The sequence below is a fragment of the Phoca vitulina genome, unplaced genomic scaffold (assembly GCF_004348235.1).
Source record: "Phoca vitulina isolate PV1807 unplaced genomic scaffold, GSC_HSeal_1.0 scaffold19, whole genome shotgun sequence".
Lineage (NCBI taxonomy): Eukaryota > Metazoa > Chordata > Mammalia > Carnivora > Phocidae > Phoca > Phoca vitulina.
This window is the reverse complement of record NW_022589722.1, coordinates 24,761,581-24,788,672: the sequence shown is the minus strand read 5'-3', so window position 1 is coordinate 24,788,672 and position 27,092 is coordinate 24,761,581. Positions and strand designations below refer to the sequence as shown.

Here is a 27,092-nt window from a genome sequence, read left to right as displayed (position 1 = left end):
CCCCCTGGAGGAGGGGAGATTTGGGGTGCGGCTCTGCCTCGGCTTCCCCTCCGGGCTCGTTAACAGAGCAGGGCTCCCGTGGGTAGCCCCGTGCCTCAGTTTTCCCACGCTGGGTCTCCATCCCCCTTTCTTGTCGGGACTGCAGACCTCCCTCTTGTCCCCTTCCTCCAGCAGAGGCAGCAGCGATGGGCGCTGGCGGCCCCCGGCGGGGCGCGGGTCCCCCAGACGGAGGCTGGGGCTGGGCCGTGCTGGGTGCCTGCTTCGTGGTCACCGGTTTCGCGTACGGCTTCCCCAAGGCCGTGAGCGTCTTCTTCCGCGCGCTCATGCGCGACTTCGGCGCGGGCTACAGCGACACGGCCTGGGTGTCCTCCATCATGCTCGCCATGCTCTACGGCACCGGTCAGCGCCCCCTCGCGGGTCGCTCCCCCAGGCCCCTCAGACCCCCTGGGCACCCCCCAGACCCCTCGGGGAGAGCACGGAAACCACCTTCTTCCCCAGAGACAGGGGAGGAGGGGGCAGGAAGGGGGCGGTGGCGCGAGGTGGAGCCCACAGCCCCGTGGCTGACCGGGCCAGTTTGGCCAGCCGGCAGGGCCCCTCCATTCCTGCCAAAGACCCACACCCGCTTCTGGTACAGGTGGGGAAACGGGGCTAAATAAAATTCCCCGCTCCCCGGCGCCCTAACCACTGGGGGGCCGCCCGGGGGCTTGGGAGTAAGGGGTGGAAAGAGCCTGAGCAGCCCAAGGGACGATGTCAGCTGTGCAGATAAAAAGCGAGGGGCGTCTGCCTCTTCTGCTTTGGGTTCCCTGTTCTCAGGAGGGTTGGCGATGGGGCCTCTGGACCAAGACAGGTCCCTTCCTTGCGTCCCCTCGCAGGGCGCTGCCTCCTTGGTCTGTCCTAGCCAAGCTCTGTGACCTTGGGCAGACACTGCCCTCTCTGAACCGAGGGTGCCCTTATCCCCTCGAGCCATCTTCTGGGGGCTGGCAGGTGCCAAGCCTGGAGTGTCCACGGGAGAGAGATTAGTCCAGCCCGAGCGGTGACCCTGCCCTGCCCACAGGTCCTGTCTCCAGCATCCTCGTGACCCGCTTTGGCTGTCGCCCGGTGATGCTGGTGGGTGGGCTGTTGGCCTCGGCGGGCATGGTCCTGGCATCCTTCGCCACGCGCCTCCTGGAGCTGTACCTGACGGCCGGGGTGCTCACAGGTGAGGGCGGCCACGACTCGCCTCCCCTGCGCGGATGGGGCTGGCCGTGCGGGTGGGGGGCGGGGGCGGGAGTCCTCGCTGCGAGGCCTCCTGCCCTCAGTTTCCCCTCGAGAGGTGGTCGGCCCGCCCCGTCGGGGCCTGGCCCCTCCCTCCCGCCGGGGGCTGGGGGTGGGGGCGCCCTCGGGGAGCCCGGCACAGCGCCGCCTCGCCCGCAGGCCTGGGCCTGGCCCTCAACTTCCAGCCGTCGCTCATCATGCTGGGGCTGTACTTCGAGCGGCGGCGGCCCCTGGCCAACGGGCTGGCGGCGGCGGGCAGCCCCGTGTTCCTGTCGGCGCTGTCGCCGCTCGGCCAGCAGCTGCTCGAGCACTTCGGCTGGCGCGGCGGCTTCCTGCTGCTCGGCGGCCTCCTGCTGCACTGCTGCGCGTGCGGCGCCGTCATGCGCCCGCCGCCGGGGCCCGGCCCGCGACCTCGCGGGGACAGCGCGGACGGCGCTCCCGGGGAAGCGGAGGCGGAGGCGGAGGCGGAGGCGGGGGGCGCGGGGCTGCGTCTGCGCGAGGCGCCCCCTGGCGGCCGCGCCCGCCGGCGCCTGCTGGACGTGGCCGTGTGCGCGGACCGCGCCTTCGGGGTGTACGCCGTCACCAAGTTCCTGATGGCGCTCGGGCTCTTCGTGCCCGCCATCCTGCTGGTGAACTACGCCAAGGACGCAGGCGTGCCGGACGCCGACGCCGCCTTCCTGCTGTCCATCGTGGGCTTCGTAGACATCGTGGCGCGGCCGGCGTGCGGCGCCCTGGCGGGCCTGGCGCGACTGCGACCCCATGTCGCCTACCTCTTCAGCCTGGCCCTGATGGCCAACGGGCTCACGGATCTGAGCAGCGCGCGCGCGCGCTCCTACGGCGCCCTTGTCGCCTTCTGCGTCGCCTTCGGCCTCTCGTACGGCATGGTGGGTGCGCTGCAGTTCGAGGTGCTCATGGCAGCCGTGGGTTCGCACCGCTTCCCCAGCGCGCTGGGCCTGGTGTTGCTCGTCGAGGCCGTGGCCGTGCTCATCGGACCGCCCTCTGCCGGTGCGCCTCTCCCTCCCGGGAGGAGGGGGCGCGGGGCTAGTTCCCTAGACCGAGGGAAGCGCCCTCCCTGTCCCAGATGGAGCTTCCAGGGATGAGGGGAAGGGACCCATTGGCCGGGACAGCCTGGTGCGGTGGGCACCCACTTCCCGTGGCTAATTAGCCCCTCCTCCAAGCCCGGTTCTACTAGCTCTGGGTGGGGGCGGAAGGGCCGGGAAAGGTGCCAGGAAGAACCCAACACTGACAGCAGCGGACCCATTGGGTCATCTCAAACGTTGGCACAGAGTCCTTGTGAAGTACAGATGCTTATTCTCCTTTGGCAGGTGGGTGAACTGAGGCACAGGGGCCTAGTACAGTGCGATCCCAGAGGGAGAGCAGAACCCTGCCCAGGGCTAAATGCCCCTACCTTTGGAACACTCCAGCTGAGGGCTTTAGTGTCCCCAGCCTCCAAAGGGTGACCAGGATAGGGACAGTGTCTTTGAGGAACCAGCTGTGAGGCCGGGAGCAGAGTGGGGGTGCTCATGAGCGGTCACCCTGGGGCCCAGGAGGGGAGCTCCCTCCCTCATCTGTCCAGCAGGCCGTGGCCAGGTCCTGCCCTCGCTTGGTGAAGCTACCGTGCAGGGACAGGGTCTGGGCCTTCCACTGGGCGCACCGCCACTGGGCACTCTACAGTCCTTGGCCTTAGGAAGTCACGATGAGAGGCCAGGGAAGGGTCCCTGCAGGGGCCGGCATGCAGGCAGCCTCACAGGGCAGGACATAGGACAGTGTGGGGCACATTAGGGGGACAGGGTTCCTATACAGGTAAGGCAGGAACTGAGCTTGGAAAGAGGGGACATTAGGGTCCTCCTGGGTTGGCGGATTGTCTCTGAAACAGCACGGAGAGCCAGTCTGTGGTCAGGCTGTGGGATGAGCAATGAGGGGAGGCCACCTCTGCTGGGGCCCAGGCTGCCCCTGAGATAGGGTGAACTGCCCCTCCTTCCAGGGTTGGGCTAGCCGAGTGTCATCAGGCCTTGTCATCTCACCTCAGTGGGAGGGCGGCCCCCCAAGCTCACCATCAAAAGCCACAAAACCAGCCCCCCAGAGGCTCAGGGATCCATCTTCCATTTTCTCATGTGACCTGGGGGGTGGGTCTAATAGGGGGTAAGGAGGTGAACACTGCAGCGCTGAATGTAGGAGGGGCAGGGACAGGACTGGTTGGCTGGGCAGGGACCAGGAAGGCAAGTTTGGGAGCAGTGCTCAGAGGGACTCAGGCAAGCAGCCGGCTTGGGGGACACCGGGAAGCCTCCCCAAAGCCACAGAGCTGTAGACCAAGGGGTCACAGCCTGGGGTGGTGAGTGACAAAAATGCCAGGGGGGGATGGAGCCCGCAGAGGAACCACACTCGGGGGGCAAATATTTGCAATTAAAATTAAAAGATTTTCCTGAGTATGAAAGTAATACGTGCCTGGAGAGGACACTTGGAAAATACAGAGGGCGCAACAGGGATTGTGACCCACAAGTCCTGCCCCCAGCCCGTGCTAGTGGAAGCTCAGCCTAGGGGTACCGGGGCCCCTGGCAGGGGCAGGAGGAGGCTGGGAGGGAGATGGAGAGAAAGCTGAGCCAGGCCCCTGAAGACCAGGGGTGTTAGGTGGAAAGAGCAAGAGTTAGAGGCCCCCAGGAGGGTGAGGCTGAGCCCAGTGCCCCATCCCCGGACTCGCTAGCTGGGCAAGTCACAGGGCGCGGGTGGGGTTTCAGCCTGGGCGTGGAACGGGTGCCTTGTAACCCGTAAAGTGCTGCCTCACCAAAGGCCCCTTATCACTTAAGAAATTGAGGTCCGAGGAGGTGGTGACATTTTTAAGGTCTCAGATGGCAGAACGCGTGTGGGGTTTTGCCTCTGTAAAACGGGAATAAAGACTGGGGCATGTGTCTGTGTCACCCAAATGTGAACCCCACCAAGTGGAGGGGGCACTACCCTGTATGTGAGGTTGTGGGGAAGGGTGAAGGTGGGCTTCCCCGCAGGCCCTCACCTGCCCCCTCCCTCCGCCGCAGGCCGCCTGGTGGACGCCCTGAAGAACTACGAGATCATCTTCTACCTGGCCGGCTCTGAGGTGGCCCTGGCCGGGGTCTTCATGGCCATCGCCACCAAGTGTTGCCTGCGCGGCCGCCGCTCTCAGCACACCCAGCCCGGCCAAGGCACCGAGGGCGCGGCCAGCGACAGCGAGGACGCTGAGGCCCCAGGCGACTCTGAGGCCCTGCCCACCGGGGCTGAGGAGCCTGGCGGCCTCCAAGCCCGGGAGGTGCCGAGCCCCGGGGCCGCGGCACCAGAGGTGGAGGCAGAACCAGGGCGGGACCCCAAGTCTGCATAGCCCCGGGGGCACCAGGCGAGGTGGCTGGTGACTTTGGGGATGGGGTTTACCCTCTCAGAGCCCCGGCTGTCCCAAGAGGGCCCGGCACGCTGGAGGCTGCTTTGCAGTGGTCCCCCCTGGGGTCCGAGTGTGTGGGGGGAGCTCCCTCCCTCATCTGCCCGGCGGGCCGTGGCCAGGCCCTGGCCTGGCTCGGTGACGCTGCTGTGCGTGGACAGGGCTTGGCCTGTGCGAAACTGAAGTTCATAAAGCTCAGCTGCAAGACAGAGGTCCCGTTCCTGTGCCTTCCCAGCCCTGGTGGCTGGGGGTCGGGGGAGGTGGGAGGGAGTCCGAGAGGCTCTCCCCAGGGCCCTTGGACCCGGAAGGTGTTGGGGGAAGAAGTGGCAGAGACGGGGAAGAGGGGGCATGGAGGGGGAGGTGTTCTGACTTGGAGGCACTAGGGGGTCTCTCTTGCACTTTGACTTTTGACCTCTTGCACTTGGATCCAAGTGCAGCAGAGCCCAGGTCTCACCCTGGCTGGAAAGCCTCTGGGATCTATTTGCTCCGTGTATTTATTCTCTTCCCACAAATCTGACACCTGGCACTTTCTTTGCTTCCCTCCCTCCAAATCATGAGTGTGGAAACCAGGCCCGAGAGTCGGAAGGAGCCTTCCCACCGCAGAGCCCTGCTATTGAGCCGTCCCACCCGTGCCTCCCCAACCCCACCGTTTGTCTCATTTTCCAACCGGGTCCTACGAAGGCGTGGGAGCCCTCGAAAATGCCCGGCTAACACACAGGTCTGCATGCCTGAGTCACTAGGGCAGTGACTACATTTATTAAACACTCAGAGCAGGGACTCTGTGCCAGGTGCTGTTAGGCCCTTTACAAGTGTTAACTCACCAGATGCTCATAAGCGCCCAAGGAGGTTAAGGACCACTACTGGCCACAAGCACAGACAGGGAAACTGCGGCACAGAGAGGTTAGGGAGTAGCCCAGGGTCACAGAGGCGGTGGCTGGAATCCAGCAGTGGGTTGCGGTCTGTGCCCTTGGCCTTCACGCTGGCTGTCCTCTCACAGCCTCTTGCCTCCTCCCCTTCTCAGGATGAGCGTATAACTCACTGTTCAAACAGGGACACTTCTGGGGTGAAAAGGGCCACCGTTCATTACACAGGGACCACAGGTGTGGTCTGTGCTGACAGGAGACACAGCCGATTTCCACCACTTTGCAAAGACGCAGGGTACTAGGGCGGCGGCGCCTGCTGGCCTTCTAGGTGCGCCGAGAGTGCGGGGGGTTCCCCGACGTTCTCTCCCCCATGTGGGGCCTTGGGGCCTCCCGACCCAGCGTCTGCCCTGCCCTTCCCAACGGCAGCAGAGCTATGGCCAGAAGCCCAGGCGGAGCAAAGGTGAGGGAGGAGGTCAGAGGCCCCACAAAGCAGCAAGCCTTGGGGGCTCTGGGACCTGCCAGATTCGAGTCCAGATCCCTCTGTGTCCCTGGACACTGGGTGGCCCTGAGCAGGACACTTCTCTAGCCTCAGTCTCCCGTCCGTACGCGGGGACAGGAGTGCCGCCAGTTCACAGAGCTGCGGCGAGGAAGACGAGTGAGAGTATGAAGGGAATGTCGATACATCTTGTTGCCCGCCCTCCCTCGGGACCAGGGAGGCAGCAGACGGGGCGTCGAGGGGAGGAGGAGGGTCTGAGGCCACCGCAGAGAGCCCGGCTCAGTCTGGGTCTGTGTTTATTCGGTACAGGCCCAGCGCCCGGCCCGGCCCCGGGGACTCGGCTGAGCTGGGGGAAATGAATAAATAAAGGCCGCGGAGGTGTGAGTGTGGGAGGGGCTGGGCCGGCCTGGGGCAAGGTGAGGGGGTACACGGCCCCAGCCTCCAGCTCGGCTGTGCGCCCGCAGCCCCCCACGCTGGCAGGCTCCGGGTGGGGCCAGTGCTGGTGCCCGTGGGGAGCGGGTCCTGGACTTGGGGCCACCTCCAACCCCTCCTCTCTGCGTCCCCTCTCTCCTCCCTAAGGCAGTTCCAGGGGCCAAGCTCTCCATCTGGCTGGGGAGGTGGGGGGGGAAGGAGGAGGGGTGCCGGTGTCCAGGTCAGGCCGCAGGCCCGGGGACTTTCCTGGGCAGGAGCCCGGTTCGCTGAGCCAGGACAGAAGAGCGGGGAGGCAGCGCCCCGAGCCAGCAGGCCTTTATGCGCCACCCTGTGGTGCAGCGGCCCCGCCCCGGCTTCCACCTTCTGTCCCCCCGCTCACCCCCCCCACCTGCACCCCACCGGGGGGGAGCACTCAGGAGTCACACCAGCTCCCACCCTTGTCCAGGGGCCCAGCAGCCCCTCGCGCATCCCTGGACGGCTCCCCGACTGCCGTGTCCTCGTCGTCTTCGTCCTCCTCGTCCTCGCCGTCGGTGAACTCGTCCTGGCCGAGGCCGTAGGCCAGCGTGGTGTGGGCCAGGTCCACTTCGATGGGGAAGACGTCGGCGTCCCGCAGCACCGCATAGCAGTCGTTGTAGTACTTGGACATGGTGGACACGAAGCGCTGCAGCTGGAACACGATGTCCTGGACTGGGGCGGGAGGGCAGGCAGACAGGCACCGGTGGAGAAGAAACCCCCCAAGCCAGCCCGGGCCCGCCTCCTGCCCCAGCGCAGACGCAGATCTCCCAGCTCCCGGGCACGGTGGGGAGATTGTGGACCCCACTGCACCCCCAGGGCACGGGCCAGTCCCACCCCAAGCCAGGAAGGGGGGCCCAGGAAGGGGGCCGCTCCTGCCAGGACTTTCCATCTTGGGTCCGACTCAAAGCTCTGCACGGCGGGACCATGAGACCTCACGGAGGTACCTTACCTTTCCGGGCCACCGTTTCCCCAGCTCTGAAATGGGGAGATGGTACCCGCCCCCCAAGCGCAAGCATGGCACAGGGCTGGGGTTGGGCAGGCCTCTCTGGCCCCCAGTGCCCACCTACTCCCCTCACCGTGCTTCTGGTCCAGCAACTCAATCTTCTCCAGCACGTCTTTGCGCATCTGGGAGAAACGGGCGCGGGCCTCCTGGCGACAGCGCAGGATCAGGCGATACTCGTAGTTGCCAGTGCTCACGCGGTACAGGGGCTCCCCCAGGGCCTGGGGCAGGCGGGGAGCACATCAGGACCCCGGTGGGGTGGGGAGTGGGGGAGGGGGAGCCTGCTCTGGGACAGACGACGGCGGGAAGGCTGCAGAGCCAGCTCCCAGCTCACACCCCTGCAGCACACGGCACTTTCCAAAGCTCCCACGGTCCCTCACTTCTGGGACGCCAGAAGCACTTACTCTTTGTGAAGAAAACAAAAGACCACACCCTTGCACGTTAAATAATGAACATTTAGTGCTAAGGTGGATCCTGCCATCAAAAATATTAAAAACGTAGAGGATTAAAAATGGCCTCTTAGGAGTGAGGGAAGTCAGCTTCTCCCCACAAGAGCCTCGCAAAGCCTGGGGGAGCGGCCCCGCAGCAAGCCGGCTGGCACTCGGGGGCCCAGAGGGGCCTGGGTGGGGATGGACAGCCCCACACCTCCAGAAACAAGAGCCCAGCCAGACCCCCAGGCCTCTCCCAGGTTGGCCTGAGCCACCCGCTGCCCCTGGCAGCCCCAGGACATTCTTGGGCCTCTGTGAGACAAGCACGGGAAGCTGTGTGCACCCCCAGACTTTCCACCACCAGGGCCACCCCCCAATTGCCCCTGAAAACTCACGATGCAGCTGTACTCCTCGTCATCCATCTCCTTCACCTTCAGGCAGTAGGACTGTGTGGGACAGCGAGGCCACGATGTCAGAGGGGCTCTGCCTCCTGGATGCCCACCCTGATGCCCACTTCCTTCCATGCCCCACAGGACCCCAAAGCCCTGCCTGGGGGCAGCCATGCCAGGCCTCCTGGGCCCTGCGTGCCCTCAACTAGGACAGGCTGGCATCTCACTTGGACTGGCCCTTGCTTGGGGAGGCCCAGGGCGAGGTGGCAGTACACAGGAAAGGGCACTCATCTGGGAGGGTGGCAAGGGCCTGAGAAAGAGCCCAGCATTTGCCAAATTCAAGTCCTAAGAGAGGTTCTGGGTTAAAAGGGATTCCATGGTCAAAAGAGCATAGGAAGACCCTAGAAGATTCACGTTGCACACAAGCCTGTCAAAGGCTCTGAGAAGTCCTGCAGCAAAGGAGCCTTGGCTTGCTTGGTGGAGCATTTTCCCCTCAACTCTTTTGACCATCAGAATTTTTATTTCAACATAAAATGTCCAGGAGCGCCTGGGTGGCTCAGTCAGTTGGGTGTCCAACTCTTGATTTCAGCTCAGGTCGTGATCTCAGGGTCGTGAGATCGAGCCCCGCGTCAGGCTCCACGCTCCGCACAGAGTCTGCTGGAGATTCTCTCCCTCTGCCCCTCTCCCCACTCACAATGCTCTTTCAATCAATCAATCAATCAATCACCTTAAAAAAAAAAAACCCCACAACTCAATAATGTCCCTTGGCACCCACTTTATAACCACTGACCCATTGTAAAAGTGACCAAAAAATCCCAAAGGGTCAGAGGGGTCCAGAGTAAGGGCTCTGCCTACCCCAGGCTCTCAGAGGCTCCTCGGTGCAGTCGGGGCAGGGTCTAGGCTGTTGCCCAACTCCCCAGTACCTCCCAGGTCCCTGGTCCCATATCCTCAGACATGACAGAGGTTCTAGGCCCGTCCTGCTTGCCATCCTGTGGCCAACTGAGGGGAAAATCTCTGGGTGGGTTCTTTCCCCTGCATGCCAGACTCATCCCTCCACAGGGGCTGGAGACCACTTACCAGGTACTCGAACTTCACATCCAGGTACTTCTTGATGGTGAGGCGAGTGTCTGGGATGGCTTTGTTGAGGTACGTGTTCAGGTCGGTCAGCATCTGGAAGGGAAGGAGGGGGCAGGGGTGAGGCCGGCCAGCACGACAAAGAACGGCAATGATCCAGCAATCCTTCTAGTGGACCCAGGTGTCAGAGCCAAAGGGCACCCTCAGACAAGTCCGTCCACTCAAGGGTGAGAAGACAGGGCCGGGCCCAGGGCAAACCGTAACTCAGGTGTAGCCCGGGCCAGAAACCAGCCTGGAGGTCAATGCCAAGTGAGGCCAGGGAGGCAGAGTGACCAACCCACAATCAGTCGTGTAGGTGACCAAGCCAGAACCTACACCCACATGTTCTGACTCCAGTCCGGGACCCTTCTGCATGCCACACTGTCCCCTCTCTACCCTCACATGCTGACACACACACGCCCAACACGACCTACCGGCTTGATGGTTTTCAGCAGCCGGATGCCGAACTTCTCGATGCTGCGGTGGGCGTCGGCAAACTTCACGAAAGCCTCGCTCGCGGCTGGCTGGGGCTCCCGCACCCCGATGACGGAGAACACGTCCCCAAAGGCTGCAGGACAAGTCTGCCCTGAAGGCTGTCCCTACCTGACCCCTTCGTGGGGAAGCCAGGGATTTGTTGGGGAGAAGCAGGGCAGGGGGCGTGGCAGGCTGAAGGCCAAGGTCTGAATGAAGTTTATGTCCCAAGGGAGGTGGGTCTACACCTGCAGAGAGTTGGGTCTGTACCCCCAAGGGAGCTGGGTCTACACGCGAGAGAGCAGCCCTCATTCCCCAGAGTGACCAGACCATGTGGGAAGAAGGCTCAGTCCAGACTGGACAGGCCAGTGTTGCCTGACGGCAGATCACTGCTCTGGGAATCTGAATGCCGGGGTCTAGGGCCAGCTCTGCCCAAAGGGACTGGGTGACCATTTCCTCTGCCTGGGCTTCATTTTCCCAACTGTAAAATGGGGATAACTGTAGCTGCCCTGCCCAGCTAAGCAGACTTGTAGGAAATGAGAGCACAATAAGGAAGGCTCTATACACTGTAAGCAGCCGTAGACGTAAGATGGGGCAGGGCCCAGACGAGGGACTGGGCCCCACAGAAGACCAGCTGGTCCAGATGCTCCCTACTGGCCCCCATTATTGCTACCTCCTGGCATCTAGACAAGGCTCAGCCTGAACCTGGCCTGACATCAGATGCTGTGGCATCTGCCTGGGTGTGGCTGTGAGGAAGGCCCCAGGAAGGGTTCGGCCACACCCTCACCGTATGAGGGAGCACTGAGCTCAGAGGGGAGCGAGGGTCTTCCCAGGGTCACACAGCATGTCTGGGGGCGCCCTTACCCCGGTGTGTCTGTGACAGCTCATAAAAGGCCCGGAGGAGGTTCTTGGTGTGTTCTGTCATTCCTGTGGGAGAGACCCAACCGAAGGGGGATGGGGGCACATGGTGGGACCACAATGGCCCCCCAGGACACGGCCTCCAACCCCACCCTGAGGCCCTCACTCTTCCTGAGCTCACTGGCTTTTCCCACAGCCCCACTAGGGCTCAGCCCCAGGCCCAGCGCCCCCCAAGAGGGGTCCCCGTCAGACAGGAGAGCCAGGGCTCCGCCGGGCAGACGGTGAACAAGGCCTCCTACGGGCCGGCTCTCTGGGAGCTAGCTGGGTTCGGAGAGACTCCCACTGCATTCCCGTGTGCTATTACTGGAATTTTTATGGATACGTATTAGCTTCATAATCAGAAAAAGTATGTCTTAAGAGGCTTTTTTTCTTAAGAACCCCTGATGGCCGCAGTCCTAGGATTTCCCAGGCCGGCATTCCTGCGCCTGCCGCCACCGTGTCGGAGCAGGGCCGGGACGACCCACCCCAGCGGCCCATGCCGGGCACGCCTGCTCACCTCTGTACAGCTCGGCCGTCCGCTCCAGTTCCTCCAGCCTCTTCACAAGCCCGTCTGTGGGGGTGAGGGGGGCAGTGAGTCCCGACGAGCCCGGGGCGAGGAGAGCGCCAGGGGCGGCCCGGAAGAGAGCCAGGACTGGCAGCGGACGGGCCCCAGGAAGGGGGAGCTGGCTCCTCGGCCGCACTCGGGAGTGCTCTGTAGCAGCCCGGGACCCCCAAACCACAGGCAAGCCGGGAACAGGCAGGGCGGCCCTCGGGCCGCTCCTGAGGTAAGTCCCCACCCGGCAGGCGGCACATCAGCGGGGCAGGAAGGTGGTGATCATTTCGGTACTGCCAAAGTCACCGGTGAAAAACGGCTGGGTCGTCCCCGAGGCCCCACCTGTGGGTGGTTCCGGAAGGCCAGCCAAAGGCGGGCCCAGTCCTAGCAGGCAAGGCCCGCGTACTTCTAGCACAAACCCTGCCGACAGCCAAGGGGGAAGGCAGTCAGAGATAAGCCGGAGAGATGAGTCGCTGTGACAGCCTCAGTGCAGGCGTGACAAGCAAATGTGACAGCTCAGGAGGGAGGACCGCTCGGGGAGGGAAGACCGAGTCAGGAAGGGCCCTGAGGCAGAGCTCGAGTGGGACCCGCCTGGGCGATCATCCTCATCCACGTCACAGAGCTTTCTCAAGCACCTTCTGTGTGCCGGGCCGCGTCAGGCCCATAGAATGACCTTGGTGAATGAGCCCCACGTCATGCCCTCAAGGCTCATGGTCCAGCAGAGGAGACGGTGGCCAGGCAATGACTGGGGTGACCATAGGCCTGTCAAGGGAGAGGTGGGGGCAGCTGCCTCCCCTCAAGGGCTCAAAACGGGAGCAAGTGGACTGCCGGGGCCGGCATTTCAGATCAGGGAGGGAGGGCCCTCCAGCAGTGAGGGGATGAGGGCCCTCCCACCGCCCCACCAGGAGCACCAGTGGCCACCACAGGGCAGGGTCGGTGCCGTGGCTTCCTCACGTGGCGGCCCCTCAGGGCAGGGCCTGGCTGCACTGAGCTCGGCTGCTGTAAGCCTGGACCCAGCGCTCAAGGCTCCTTGCACACAGCTCAGTCCTTCCTCTGAATGAGCCTCTGGGGCAGGGACTATGTAAGCTGAGGGACAACTTGCCTGAAGGCACACAGCTGGGCACTATTCAAGCCGGAGTGCCCTCTGACACCCCCTTCCGCCCCGGGTGGGGTTTTCTGAGCGGGAGGTGGGGAGGAAAGTGGAAGCCGAGTCTGGGCAAGGTGGCTGGGTGTCAGGTGGCCATATGGGCTCTGGGGGGGCGGGGGGAGGAAGTATCGCGGGGGTCTTTAGAAGCTTGGCCCCCAGCTGGCCCCCAGGCGCTGGCTCCCCAGAGCCCTGGCCCCTGGCCAGGCTGGCAGGAAAGGAACCACGTAAGCGCCGTGCTGTTGTTTTTAGCTGGGTCATGGGACATCATGACAGCTTCAATTTTAGAAACCCTATTTAAGGCTGGGGAAATTGCAAGGTTTGGGGGGAAAAACACAACAACCAGTTCTAATTCCATCTCAACGCATGGTAACTACAGTAACAGGGATTTATAGACACCAAGAAGCTGAAAATAGCAGCCACCACTTTTGTACACCACTTGGAACGAGCTCAGACCCCACCCCCACGTCCCAGCCAACGCTGCCCAGTGTGCCCAGCTGAGCCGACAGTATATATAGGCAGTGAAATCGAGCCCCCACACATGCACAGCAGAAGTGCTATTTATAAGCTCGGGCTGCGGACGGTGGGAGCAGGACCAAGTGTTTTACAGGCCACACACATGCGGGGGTGTGAACGTGCGTGTCCGTGCTTCCCCCGCCCCCCTCCCCCCGTCCTGGCCTGGAACCTCGGCAGCAAGGGCAGCAGCGCCGCCTCCTGGAGAAAGGCAGGGGTGCGGGGGGGGGCAGTGCGGGAGCGGGGAGCTGGGCTGCACTTGAGGGCACGCGGTGGCTGCCGCGGGCTCTGTGACAGTGGCTGGGGACAGTGGCGAAGGCACCGCCGCGCCGGGCATCTGTCTCATCTGTGACCTGGGCCTGGAACCCTGGCGCGGGCATGGGGGCCGCTGGCCGCAGGGGGCCTCGGCTGACTGCTGCGGACGCTCTGTGGGAGGCAGCGAGGCCTCTGGGGACGCAGATGGTGACCATCGGCCCCACGGGCGGCAGGGCCCACGTCAGTTCCACGGGCGGCCGTGGTGCCCCTCAATCTGGAAGCCTGGGCCTGAGACCCCGGGCGGGAGGAGAGGACTCACCATTGCACAGGATGGCCCGGCTCAGGCCCAGGGCGTCTGCGGTCCCCGAACTCATGTTCTCTACCAGCCGATGCTTTACTTTCTTCAACACTGGGACCGGGAAGAAAGGGACTCAGTGAGGGGAGTGTACAGCCGGGCCGTCAGGCCATCCCCGCCCCAGCTCAGCTCCTCATGGCCGGTGACAGCAGGGGCTGAGGGGGCTGCACTGAGCTCTGGTGCAGGGGTGACTGTGAGGTGGGGAGAGCCCCAGTGGGGCCGCGCTGGGCCCTCTGCCCTACTCGCTCTCTGTGAAGGCGGTGCTGGGAGCTGGAAGGAGGCGGATGTGTAAAGTGCCAACAGGCAAACCAGGGAGAGCCTCTTCTCCCTTCACATCTGGGAGCCGGGGTGCCATCAGTGCAAGTGACCTCAGACCCCGGACTCAGTTACTGTATGACGTATACGAAGTCCCTGAAAGGGGACCGGGATGGGACCCAAGGGGTTTCTACGGAGCACCTCCATCGAGGACACACTTGATCTTAGCCTCTCTCCCTAAAAACCAGGACGTGGCTGTGGCCCTAGGGTGGGAGAAAAGTGTGCTGGCTCCAGAGCCAAAGATCTGGGTGTGCATCACCAGGGGACACAGAGCCCTCTCTGGGCCTCAGGCCTTGATGTGGAATGAGGGGGCTGGTCCAGAGGACCTCAAAGCTGCAATGTTCAGCTCTGGAGCCTGAAGCTTTTACAGAACCAAAGCCCAAACCCCCTAGCAGGAGGAAACCTGTCCCACGGAATGCTGTGAGAGTAAGAGGTGGCCCGTGACCCTCTATCCAAGGCCTGATGTCCAGCTCAGACCTCGCGCCTTCCTGGGAGCAGGCGGGCAGAAGAGGCGGCCAGGGCCACGTACGGGTGTGCAGGTGGGCATGAGGCACCACACCTCACTGCAGGCTGCCCTCCCTTTTGGAGGGGTGAGGGGCTGGCCTATAAGGGACAACCCTAGGGCAGCGCGGCCCCAGAGGAGGTGGCCCTGGGAGAGGACTGCAACATGGGGCAGAGCGAAGTCAGGGACAGATTTCTTGGCAGCAGCTGCAGGAGAGCACCCCGGGTCCTCCCAGGCCCCTGACTTGGTCAAAGGCCACATAACTCTTGACACACCGTCATAAAAATGCAGAACAGGGGCCAGGGCCTATGGGGCCACTGGGTGCCACTGCTCTGGCCCAGCTTACCAATGTCCAGGGACATGCCCTGCTTGGGGTCCGCCTGCAGCTTGTTGTAATGGATAGTCACCTCTCCCTGGAAAAGAGGAGAGTTGAGAAGGAGTCTCCTGGGTCCCAAGCCCCTTCCCTGGGGAAGCCTGTCTGCCCCGAAGTATGTGGTCACGAGGGAATCCTGAGACCCGGGAAGGGCCCAGACCAACCATGAATTCTGCCATGCTGGGCCAAGGGCTGTGACCGGGCTCTGCCTTGTAACTGGTTTGTTCCCAGGTCCCTCCTTGTCCCACTAGGTGCCGGGCCCTGGGGAACCAGCAGGGACATGGACAGACACGGTCCCTGCCATCAGAGCTCACAGCCTGGTGGTCTTGGGGGTCCTGTGCTCCAGGAAACCAGGTGCCCCGCCCTTCCCCACACCACGCCCCACTCCAAGCCCTCGCCACGCCGTTTGCCCCACGGGGAGTATCTGCTGTGCTCTAAATCGCCCCAGGCTCAGCAGCCCCCGCGTTCACCCAACTAACACGTCTGCGCACATTCTCTGTGCCTGGTGCCAAGATGCCAAGGAGCAGGTGTGGGGCAGCCCCCAGCCCTCAGGGCCCAAGCCAGCAGGGAGGCCGAAGCAAATCACTTTCTACAACTGGAAGAGAAGCGCTGGCTTCTCCTGAGAAGCCTTCCCTAACCACGGGAGGCCACCACAGTCACTCTCATCCCTGCAGTCCTAAGACCCTTGAACTTGGGACAGAACCCATTCAAATACAAAACAGGATTTCCAAAATGAGCCCTGAAGGGAAACCAAAATGACCTGATGCCGTCAGAGTCCGGGGCAGAGGCAAAGGCTCTCCCAGGCTGCCGCGGAGTGCGCTGTGGGGACTGTGACAGGCGGCAGCTGAGGGCAGTGGGACTCACTGGGTGCTGGTCCAGCCGTGCGACTAAAGCAAATCCCTTCCTCCCTCTGCGCGCCAATAAATGGGGACCGTAGTCCCTGCCCGCAGCCAAACACGGGCGCCGGGAGACCCCTCCGTTAGTGCCACGGCTGCACACACACGTGAAGACCTCTCGTCCTCGTGCGCAACATGGGGGGCTGGCGTGAGACAGGCCTCAGAGGACGGGGGGGCTGTGGATGAGCACAGCTGTGAGGGCTGAGGAAGCGGCCACAGGGGGCACGCCCCGTCCCCCGGTCTGTACCAGGATGAAACACCGTCCACCTGCTTCCCACGAGAGCTCCTCTGCCCGACAGGCTGTGCCGGGTCGGGAACACCCAGGCTGCGTGGGGCGTAACAGGAGAATAAACGGGAGAACGTGGAGAGGCACCTGGCCCCGGGCTAAGGCAAGAGGGACTGGCAGGGACATCGGTGCCAGGTCCCTAAGACACAGAGGAGGAACAGGGGTGAGGAAAGGTCTGGAAGGATAGGGGTGAGGGAGTCAGAACACTCGGCCAAGCTCAATTTACAGTTGGGACCCTTGACTCTAAGACTTTGAAATCATCCAATGGCTTTGCATTGGTTTGGTTTGCTGTTTTGGTTTCCCAAGTCACTAGCAACAAAATCTCTAAGAAATGGCCAAAGGGCTACACGCTTGCTTCCATGAGCGGTCAGGATGCTGCCAACCATTGGTGGGGGAGGGGACTTGTGGGGCGAGGCCTTGGCCCGTAGCAGCTGGGGTGGGGCGTGGGGAGCAGGGGACCAGCCGTGTGTGATTGTGGTCTGCAGAATAAAAGACCTGGGGCAGGACTGAGAGCTGCCCCAGAGCCCAGAAGTTTCCCTGGGGGTCTGTGAGCCCAGGAGGACCAGGAGGACCCAGTGGATGGAAAGCTCCTACAGGGATGAGGAAGCGGGGGGGGGGGGGGGCACTCATCTTTCCCTCGAACCCCTCCCAGGCCCAGCATGGCCCAACTGACATTTACTGGGTGTCTACTGACCCCAGCAGGTTCACCTTGGACTTCTAGCTTCAGCTCCTGCCCTGAGTGGGGACACACTGGCTCGCACTGAGGCATGGTTCCCAGTCCAACAGCAACCCTGGGAGCTGAAGGGCAGGGCACAGGAAGGTGCCCACTCTCCCGCCAAGGCATGACAAGTCCTGAAGCATGAGTGGTATTTATTGACCAGATGTGGGAGACACTGAGGGAGGCTGGAGTGTGGCCCAGACCCTGGTGTACCGAGGGGGCAGCGGAGAGAGGGCCCATCCCCTTCCAGGCCTGCCGGGGCCTCTGGCAGGCTGGGCATCATCGAAGTGGCTCGGCTGCCTGTGTGCCCCCGCCACCCCCCACCCACAGCAGCCTTACCTTCACCTCCTGAATCATCTTTGCCACCTCCACCTTAGTTTTGCCTTTGATCGACCGGCCATTGACACCGGTGATCTCGTCACCAGCTGCCACGGTGCCATCCAGGGCCGCTGGGGTGTTGTCAAACACCTGGGGGTGCAAGGGAGGGCGGGGTGGAGACAGTCACGCCCTGCACCCCGACCAAGGCCCGGCTCGGCCCAGCCCTCACACACCCAACTGAGCGTGTGCTCCTCCAAACTCAGTTCTTTAACAGATTTTCCCCACAAGGCTGCTCTGGGCTGACTCGAAGCCCCAAAGCCCCTCTGGTCAGTTCCTGCGCCTCATCTCAGTCCCCAAAGAGCAAGGACTCCACCGCGCATGTGAGTCCCTCTCCCAGGGTGGCCCCTTCAACGGGGTCTACACTCATTGTGGCGTGAGGCTGGGTGGGCCTGTCCAAGCACAGATGCGCGAGTGCTGCTCAGGGCAGGGGCGGGGGGAGACCGCGAACGCGTGTGCAGGGGTGGACAAGAACACAAAACATCGTAGCCAGCCAACAGCCACTGAGACAGACACCGAATTATTAGCAGTGGTCATCTGCTACTGTCTTCCCTCTACTTTGTCTCTTTTTTTTTTAAGATTTTTTTTTTTTAATTTATTTATTTGACAGAGACACCGCGAGAGAGGGAACACAAGCAGGGGGAGTGGGAGAAGCAGGCTTCCCGCCGAGCAGGGAGCCTGATGCTGGGCTCGAGCCCAGGACCCTGGGATCATGACCTGAGCCGAAGGCAGACGCTTAATGACTGAGCCACCCAGGCGCCCCTACTTTGTCTTCAGTTGCTAAATTTTCTACACAAAGCATGTAGAAAGAACACCTGATAATGTTTCACATATGTAACATTATAAGGAAAAAAGGAAAAACCTGAGATGAGAGTTTCTTTCTACTAACTTCCAGAATCACACTAAAAATACAATTATTATTTTTTAAAGACTTATTTATTTCAGAGAGAGAGAGCATGAGCAGGGGGAGGGGCAGAGGGAGAGGGAGAGAATCACAAGCAGACTCCATGCTCAGCCCTGATGCAGGGCTCCATCCCAGGACCCTGAGATCACAATCTGAGCCGAAATCAACAGTTGGATGCTCAACTGACTGAGCCACCCAGGCGCCCCAATATATTTTTTTTAAATGGTAAAGAAGACAATGAGAGGGTCTACCTGTTCTTGGAAGACGGACAACGGGAACCCAAGGGCCTATGGAGGGGCTTTAGGAAGAAAGATCTAATCTTTGCTGGAAATTGTCAGTGGGTCAGGAAGCAGATCTCTGGCAACAGCCACAGGTGGGTGGAAGACAAGGTGTAGAAAGTAGGGAAAGGACTCAACTCCTGGTTCCGTTCCCATCCACACAGCGGTCCATGGAAGGTGGAAGATGGACATGGTTTTCCCCAGAGAAGCTCCTGACTCGGCCCAGGGACCGAGGGAGGCAGGAGAGAGGCACGGGACCGGAGAGATTTGGGTTCAGCGAGCCCTAAAGCCCCGTAGCCCCAGTGGGGGCCCAGAATGCCAGCAGCCAGGCTTACGGCCCTTCCCCACAGAAACTGGAGGCCACTGCCCTGAATGGCTCCACATGAAAGGCCCGTCTACATACAGACACTGGCAGATCCCCCCCCAGCTCGCCTGATGCCTGACCGCCCCCCAGGGAAGCCCCCCCAGACATGGTCTGCACACAGATCCTCAAACACCATAGCACATGACTGTGATGGCTCACTCATCATGTAAACACAGGCGAAATTACAGGGCACTCGAGAAAAGTGTCCCATAGGAAAAACACTTAAAAATAGAAAAAAGGAACCACAGGAAGCAGAAACAAAGTAGAGCCGGTACAAAAACAAAAAGAAAACCATAATTAACATCTTCAAGATGATTAGAAAAAGAACAGGATGATGTAAAAGGATCGATTCAAAAATAGGGTGGGGGTGCCTGAGTGGCTCAGTCCATTAAGTATCTGACTTTGGCTCAGGTCATGATCCTGGGGTCCTGGGATCAAACTCTGTGTTAGGCTCCTTGCTCCACAGGGAGTCTGCTTCTCTCTCTCCCTCTGCCCCTCCTCCCACTCATGCTCACTCGTGCTCACTCTCTCTCAAATAAACAAATCAAATCTTTAAAAAAAAAAAATACGAGAGATCTCAGAAATGCAAATTATAACAGAAATTTACAATGTCCAAAGAAGCTACGCAACCAAGCCAAGGAAAGTGAAAAAGACATGGACAATCAGAAAAAAAGAGAAAGAAAAATATTAGAAGATCATTTCAGGAAGCCCAGCACTAGCTAACAGGAGTCCCACAAGAGGGAACAGAAACCAGAGAGCAAGATCCCATCAAAGAGCTAATACTAGAAACTTCCAGGGTGGAGAAAGACATGAGGTTCCCCGAGGGATGTGCCCCCTGAGGCTCCAACACAACAGACAGATAAATTCTTTATAGATCTTGGATACTAGCCCTTTATCGGATATGTCATTTGCAAATATCTTCACCCATTCCGTCATGACCCTTCAGAATGCCAGGGACACAAGGAAATTCCCAAGAGTCTTGAGAGACCAAGGATAAAACACATTACAGATAAAGGGTCACAAGTAAGAAGAGCACCATCAGACACAACTATGCTAATGGCAAAAGATAATGAAAGGATGCCAACGAATTTCTAGGTGAAAATTATTTTCAAACTTGGCATTCTTCTTTTTTTTTTTTTGACATTCTTGAATTTGATCTGCCCAAGTGCCAACTGGAAGGAATATGAGAATAACAACAAAGACAGGAAAATGGCACTTTCAGAGACACAAGCTCTCAAAAAATGTACCTCCCATGCAGCCTCTCTGAGAAAGCTACAAGACGATGTGCTCCACCTCGATGAGGAAGTCAGCCGAGAAAGAGGGCTCCCGGCCTGCACAGTGAAGTAAACAGTCAACAAAACTGAAAGGCAACCTACGTAATGGGTGAAGATATTTGCAAATGACATATCCGATAAAGGGCTAGTATCAAAGATCTATAAAGAATTTATCAAACTCAACACTCAAAAACCAAATAATCCAATTAAAAAATGGGCAGAAGACATGAATAGACATTTCTCCAAAGAAGACATCCAGAGGGCCAACAGATACATGAAAAGGTGCTCAACATCACTCAGCATCAGGGAAACGCAAGTCAAAACTACACTGAAATACCACCTCATACCTGTCAGAATGGCTAAAATCAACAACACAAGAAACAACAAGTGTTGTCGAGGATTTGGAGGAAAAGGAACCTTTTTGCACTGTTGGTGGGAATGCTAATTGGTGCAGCCGTTCTGGAAAACAGTATGGAGGTCCCTCAAAAAGTTAAATATAGAACTACCCTACAATCCAGCGACCGCACTGCTGGGTATTCAGAATACAAAGAATACAAAAATGCTAATTCAATGGGATACATGCACTTCTATGTTTATAGCACTATTATTTGCAATAGCAACGATTATGGAAGCAGCTCAAGTGTCCATCAATTGATGAATGAATAAAGATGTGGTGTATATATATTTAATGGAATATTATTCAACCATAAAAAAGAATGAAATCTTGCCGTTTGCAAAGACATGGATGGATCTAAAGAGTATAACGTGAGCAAAATAAGTCTGTCACACAAAGACAAAGACCACATGACTTCACTCATATATGAAATTTAAGACACAAAACGAATGAGCAAAGGGAAAAAAAGAGTGACAAAGCAAGAAACAGACTTTTAACTACAGACAACAGGGGCGCCTGGGTGGCTCAGTCAGTTAAGTGTCTAACTCTTGATTTCGGCTCAGGTCATGATCTCAGGGTTGTGAGATTGAGCCCCGTGTCGGGCTCTGCCCTCAGCAGGGAGTCTGCTTGAAATTCTGTCTCTCCCTCTCCCTGTCACTGGCCCCTGTGCATGCGCTCTCTCTCTCTCAAATAAATAATCTTAAAAAACAAACAAAATACAGAGGACAAACGGCTGGTCACCGGAGGGGAGGGGGGTGGGGGATGGGGAACCAGGTGCTGGGGCTTAAGGCGGGCACTTGTGACGAGCACCGGGTGATGTGTGGGGGTGCTGAATCACTGTGTTGTACACCTGACACTAATATTACCCTGATGTTAACTAACTGGAATCAAAATAAAAACTTTAAAAAAAAATAGAAGGAAAGAAAGAGGGCTCCCGGAAGTGGGGGAGTCCCACAGAGAGGGAAGGGGAGGCTGAGTGAGGACAGACTACAGTGTGGGGGCAACAGAAAGACGGTGGCAAATGGCTGCCTGAGGAAAGGTACTGAATGTACAAGGAGAACGCAAATGGAAGAACCCCAAGAAACGACATTAAAAAAGAAAAGACTGAGTTAAGAAAAGAAACAGAGGTTCCTCAAAAAGTAAACCACAGAAGCACTGCGTGAGCCAGCCATCCCGCTCCCGCTCCCGGGTACACACTCCCTGAACACAAACACGCGTGTCCGCCCAGGAAGTGCGCGTGCGTGCTCACAGCTGCATTGGTCACAGCAGCCAAAAGGTGCAAACAACCTGAATGTCCATCAAATGAATGGATGAACACAAATGGAATATTTGTCAGCCATAAAAAGAATGAATTACTGAAATATGCCACCACTTGAATGAAATTCAGAAACATTATGCTAAGTGAAAGAAGCCAGACACCAAAGGTGACATGTTAGATTCTTTTTATATTAAAATATCCAAAAAACAATCTATCTAATAACCAGATCACCAACCAATCTGACATAACCAGCACGGACACGAGTCGCAGAGTCAGAGGAGTGGTGGCCAGGGGAGGGGAGGGGGGTGACGAGTGAATACTTAAAGGGCACGGGCTGTTCTTCTGGGGGGATGAAAACGTTCTGAAATTAGAGAGAGGTGACAGTTGAATTTAGCAAATGCACGGAATGCCACTGATCTTGAAAACTACTAACTGTATGTTAAGTGAATTTCACCACAATAAAGTAATTTTTTAAAAAAGCACGACCACGGACGATCGTGAAGCTCCGGATGCAGACCAGTGTCTTACCATCCTCCTACAACAGCAGCTCGGGAGGACGGGCTCCTTGTTCCCCTCACTTCCTTATCCCTCGTGCCCACAACACAGCCTGGCCTGTGGCAGACTCTCAGACAGCGGATTAGCCCAAACTGCACAACCACCATGCTGGGAGGATGGGGTGAGAGAAAGCAGCGTGGCTCTGGAAGACAGCTAACATTCCCATCTACTGGACTGGGAAAAGTTGACAGATATTTACAAGTGACAGATCAAGAAATAACAGGGTAAGTATCTAAGTGAGGAAAAATGGAGGCTCACACCTGAAGAAACAGCTGTAAGGGTAGAAAGTAGCGTTGCTGCTGGGATGGGGTTGGGGGAGGGGGAGTGGGGGAGGGTGGATGGAGAAGGGGAGGGTGGTAAGAAGGGGTAGAAGAGGGGCGCCTGGGTGGCTCAGTAGGCTAAGCGTCCAACTCTTGGTTTCAGCTCAGGTCATGATCTCAGGATCATAAGATCAAGCCCCACGTCAGGCTCTGCACTCAGTGGGGAGTCTGCTTAAGATTCTCTCTCTCCCTCTCCCTCTGCCCCCCCCCCCCGGCTCTCCCTCTCTCTCTATAATAAATAAATAAATCTTTAAAAAAAAAAGAACAAGGGGTGCAACGGTGGGTGCTATTATTTGACTGAATTCTATTACTTTATAATCGCAGTTTGTTCTAAGCAAATCTGGTCCCCTGTGGGTGAGGAGGGGGAGGTGGCAGGGGCCACACTGGCACAACGCAAGGGGGACAGGCCTGGCCGAGGCCTCCCTACCACCTCCTGGGCCAGAGGAGGCCAAACTGCTCATGAAGGCGGAGCAGGCCAGGCCACATCCCAGGAATCTCTGTCTTCAAGGCCCAGAAGCGACTCTTTTGCAAGAACCTCAGAGAGACAGCAGCTTCCCATCTGCCACCAACAGCTACTGAGCTGAGCAAGTTGGAACAGGGTAGAAGCCGGGTCACATTTATGTCTGAGGTGGCGAGCTTCCTTCCGAGCCTACAGAAAAACCAGTGATTCCGACCAGCCGCAAGGTAAAGAAAACTGTCCCCATGGCTCAGGGTCACAGCTGACCGGAAGTTACCAGGGCAGCTTCTACAAGAACCACAGAATTGTTCAGTACCATCTGGGGAAGTGAACAACTGTCAGAAAAATAACAACATCTTCCACTTCGTGTTTATTAAATGCCAGGCATTACTTGGGGCATTCTGTTAAATCCTCACGGTGACCAAACATTTTACACCCTCACTTTCCAGGGGAGGAAGCTGAGGCCCAAAGAGGGTAGGTAACTCGCCACTGAGCAGGGAGGCTTACATTTGAACTCAGGCCATTATCACTTCATAGACTTGGAGACTTTCCACGACACTTCACTTGCCCCAGTACCCCCGGCTGAGAGTTCTGTGGATTTGACCCTATGCCAACATTGTACTCAGTGCTGACGGCAGTGAAAAAGCAGACTGAGATCCTGTCCTCACACTGCAGAGACTAGGAAGCAGCTAGGTACAGAATCACGAATGGGCAAACCCATGATTACAGAGGGTGAGGGGTGCTGAGAAGGGAAGGAACACACTGACATGACAGAGAACAAGGGTGCACCTCCGGTGAGGGGCACTCGGGAAGGCCTCTCTGAGGGGGTCAGACCTCAAGAAGAAAAGGCATCAGCTCTGCAGAGAGGAGAATGAACCTGCCCGAGCAGGGAGATGGCTCACCCTTTCCAGGACCTCACCCCCACCTCCACATCACCCAATACCTGGACGATATAGAGGCAGGGGCAGTACTGGGCCCCTCCTCCGATGCTGATCCCGATCAGGTTCTGAGCATCCTTCTGCAGTGTCACCTTCCCGGGCACAGTAGGGATTCCGCTACAAAGAGAAGCACACGAGGCTGAATCTCCTGGAAGAAGGATGACTGGAGGGGACAGCAAAGGGAACAGGCCCTCCAAAACCCCTGAGAGGCTCCAAGTGCAGCTCAGCTTTTTCTTTTCTCATTTGGCCAAAAGAGACAGCCTCTTGCAATGGAACATGCGCAGCTCCTGGGAGTCCTGCAGATGTGGGATCAGATCCCAGCTCTGCCATTTACCATCTACAGCACTTGGGTAAGTCAGTCCCCTCTGTGCATCTCAGCTCCCTCATCCATAAAGTGGTGGTAGAAATGGGTTGCTACTTGGTGAAAATTCTCGTAAGAAAGCACATGGAAGGCACTTAACACCAACCCAGCCCAGAGCAGGCACTCCATGAAAACAGGTCCCCCTTCCCTCTCCTTCATCCTACCTCTGAGACCTGAGTCAGACTCTGTCCTTGTCACCTTCTCAGGCACACGTGGAACATCATGGCCACCTTCTCCAGGAAGCCTTCTTCTGTTCACCTCTCCATCACCCATCTCTCAATTGCTCTGTCAATTACCTCTCAGTTTTCATATAAACCAGCACTTATTTATGTTCTGTGGTAGACATTTGCCTTTATTCACTTATCCATTCAACAAACATTTGCTAACAAGCTACTGACGGCGAGCACCATACTAAGTGCTGAGGACACCGGCAGTGGACAGATGGAGGACAGATTTTAGGAAGGAGACTAACAATTTTTGAAAATCTGTCTCACCAATTGTCTATACTGGGAAGGAAGGTAGGTTTACAATATTCCTATTCACCTTGAAAACTTGCTCAATTGCCACCCCCTTTATGAAGCCTTCCTTGAATACCCTAGCAAGGCACTGCTCCATCTGCTCTCTCCTTGTAGCCAGGCCATTCTCCATTAGTGCCCATGTGGCCCTGACCTATTATCTGCTAATGTGTCCACAGCGCAGCTACAGAAAGTGAGCTCCTGGAAGGGCAGGGTCCATTCCTGCTACAGTACAAGACCTAATCCCCCGCTGAGAAGCAAGGGTCTGTAGAACTGGGAAGTCTGGGGATCTGGAGGCCCTGGAGCTCGTGCATTCCTGGGACTTGCAGGAAACAAAATACTCACAGTTTATCCTCCTCGATGTCATAATCCAAGTCTGCAAACATGGTTCCGAGAGTTGAGGCGGGCTGGCTAACTGTCCAGCTCGGCAGGGGAATGGGGAACTGGATCAGGGAGAGAAAAGAGCGTAGGGTTTGGGGACCCGACGCGCCTAGATGGCAACCTCCACCCCGGCGATCCGGGAGAGCAGGACCTTCCCCCTTCCCTCTGGACGGCGGGGAGAGTCCCCGAGGTTAGGGGGCGGGAAGGTACGGGATTCTTACTAGGTACAGGGGGGAATTCCAGGCCAGGACGGTGGGCTCAGACCCCAGAGCCCGTCCCCACGGGTCTCCAGGCCCTTGGGAACTACCTCTGTCGCTCACCGGAAGCGTCGGTCCCACAGCCGGGTCCAGGCCAGGCTGGCACCTGAACCCACCTGCGGTTCCACCTGTCGGCGGCCGCGATTGTCGCGTCACTTCCTGTGAGACGCGGAAGTCCCGCCTTCCCCACCACCAGAGTGTTTGCCCCAATCCTTGCAGACAACGCTTCCTCCCTGGCTCCCGGTGCTCCCAGGACCAGAAAAGGGAACAAGTATTGGCGGAAGCTCGCCGTTAGCACGAAAAAGCGGAAACAGGGGAAAGGTCTGGACAGGCTGACAACGTTCAACTCCGCCCCCTGCCCTGTGGCCGCCGCCATCTTGGTAAGGGCAGGGTTTTTCCCAGCTTCCTCCGCGGGACTCCGGGGACCACGCCGGCCCGGCGGTTGCCGTGGCAACGGAAGCATCCTTGGGCGCGGAGGTTTCCGGCGAAGTTCAGGGGAATACAAACCCTTTCACATTTTCTGCACCCCGGCCTAGGGTGCTGCATCTCCGATGACGGTCTCCGAGCTGGAAGGACCCTTCGAGCCTAATCCCAGTTGTGTGACCAGGAAACTAAATGCCAGAGAAGGGAAGGGGTTTTGTCCGGAGCCACCCACAGTTGGTATAAGATCTAGATCTTGACCCTGAGACTCCTGCCATCTAGTGCAGCGCCCTTTTAACGTTTGCGCACTTGTATTCAGTGGCTTTGTTATTAACGACAGATTGGACAAGTTACCTTCCTTTGCCTTTATGTGCCCCCTTTCGCCATATGCAAACTAAGATCATCGAGGCAGATGCTTTCTATGGTATTTGGTGAAAGACTCCTCACACCTCATCTCTTTCTTTAGTCCTGAGGAGCAGCCCCCCCAGGCCCCACGGAGGGTCACAGCTTCCTTCCAGGGGCAGCGGAGGAAGGAGAGATATAGAAGGATGATTATCTGCACATCCCACCATCCCATGGGAGCCCCACCCCACACACTCCTTAGGAAGCTAATCTGAGTCCCAGCAAATGTGCAGAATGCCAAAGTAGCAGCGACCTTCTCATGTACCCACTGCTCTGCAGTTCAGGTTACTCACAGGATTTCAAATTTCACCATGACCCTGTGAGAGGCGAATAAGGATTGCCAGCCACATTGTGCAGGTAACGAAACTGAGGCGCAGAGAAGCAGCTTCCTCTTGTCTCACAGATAGATGGTCGGTAGCAGAGCTAGGGCTGGAACTTCGAAGCCCTGTTCAGGCCAGGATTTTAGTTTTAAAAAGCAGCAGCTGGGGTCCTGGGTGTCTCAGTCGGTTAAGCGTCCGATTCTTGATTTCCACTCAGGTCATGATCTGAGGGTCGTGGAATCGAGCCCTGCCTAGGAATCAGCGGGGAGTCTGCTTGAGAGTCCCTCTCTCCGTCTCCCTCTGCCCCTCCCTCTCCTGTGTGTGTGTGCGCGTGCACGTGCTCTCTCTCTCTCTCAAAATAAATAAATCTTAAAAAATAAAAAAGAAGGCAGCAGTCTTAGCTCAAGCCTATGTTCTGCCATTTTATAACTGGGTGACCTTGGGCAAGTCACTGTCTGACTCTGAGCTTCAGGTATCTGTAGACCAGGGGAAAATGGTCCTCCCAACAGGTACTTGTGAAGGTCAAGATAAAGAGGAGAACCAGGTGTGAGTGTTTTGTAAACAATTCTCATGGCAAAGATGCCACTCAAGCCTCCTGACTCCCCACCCACTCTGGTCCCTCTTCTCAGGGGAGGGTCCCTCTCTTCTGCC

At 58.3% G+C, this 27,092-nt stretch overlaps 2 protein-coding genes across 5 annotated transcripts; one reads left to right on the top strand and one right to left on the bottom strand.

Moving 5' to 3' along the window:
- Positions 1-185: 185 nt before the first annotated feature.
- SLC16A8 (solute carrier family 16 member 8) lies at positions 186-4,600 on the top strand. The gene is made up of 4 exons (XM_032416916.1): positions 186-399; positions 1,055-1,198; positions 1,414-2,259; positions 4,284-4,600. Exons 1-4 carry the CDS (start codon positions 186-188, stop codon positions 4,598-4,600), a joined length of 1,521 nt encoding a protein of 506 aa, XP_032272807.1.
- A 758-nt stretch (positions 4,601-5,358) lies between these two features.
- Positions 5,359-25,674, bottom strand: PICK1 (protein interacting with PRKCA 1). 4 transcript variants are annotated; one of them, XM_032416669.1, is made up of 13 exons: positions 25,264-25,674; positions 25,007-25,104; positions 23,791-23,902; positions 17,008-17,136; positions 14,742-14,808; positions 13,543-13,632; positions 11,276-11,329; positions 10,726-10,788; positions 9,825-9,958; positions 9,355-9,447; positions 8,284-8,334; positions 7,537-7,681; positions 5,359-7,132 (listed from the first exon to the last, which is right to left on the bottom strand). In XM_032416669.1, the coding sequence occupies exons 2-13, from the start codon at positions 25,045-25,047 to the stop codon at positions 6,858-6,860; spliced, it is 1,254 nt and encodes a 417-aa protein (XP_032272560.1). In that variant the 5' UTR covers positions 25,048-25,104; positions 25,264-25,674; the 3' UTR covers positions 5,359-6,857. The 4 variants fall into 4 exon arrangements, with proteins under 4 accessions (XP_032272560.1, XP_032272561.1, XP_032272559.1 ...); XM_032416670.1 differs by having other exon boundaries at positions 25,350-25,674; XM_032416668.1 differs by having other exon boundaries at positions 25,363-25,674.
- Positions 25,675-27,092: the final 1,418 nt, after the last annotated feature.

Excerpts from the sequence above, each read along its gene's own strand:
- SLC16A8 (XM_032416916.1), top strand. The coding sequence starts at position 186 with ATGGGCGCTGGCGGCCCCCGGCGGGGCGCGGGTCCCCCAGACGGAGGC. Across the intron at positions 1,199-1,413 it reads GACGGCCGGGGTGCTCACAG|GCCTGGGCCTGGCCCTCAAC; the intron begins GTGAGGGCGGCC and ends CCTCGCCCGCAG. Across the intron at positions 2,260-4,283 it reads CATCGGACCGCCCTCTGCCG|GCCGCCTGGTGGACGCCCTG; the intron begins GTGCGCCTCTCC and ends CCTCCGCCGCAG.
- PICK1 (XM_032416669.1), bottom strand. The coding sequence starts at position 25,047 with ATGTTTGCAGACTTGGATTATGACATCGAGGAGGATAAACT. Across the intron at positions 9,959-10,725 it reads GCTGTCACAGACACACCGGG|CCTTTGGGGACGTGTTCTCC; the intron begins GTAAGGGCGCCC and ends CTTGTCCTGCAG. Across the intron at positions 7,133-7,536 it reads GTTGCTGGACCAGAAGCACG|TCCAGGACATCGTGTTCCAG; the intron begins GTGAGGGGAGTA and ends CTCCCGCCCCAG.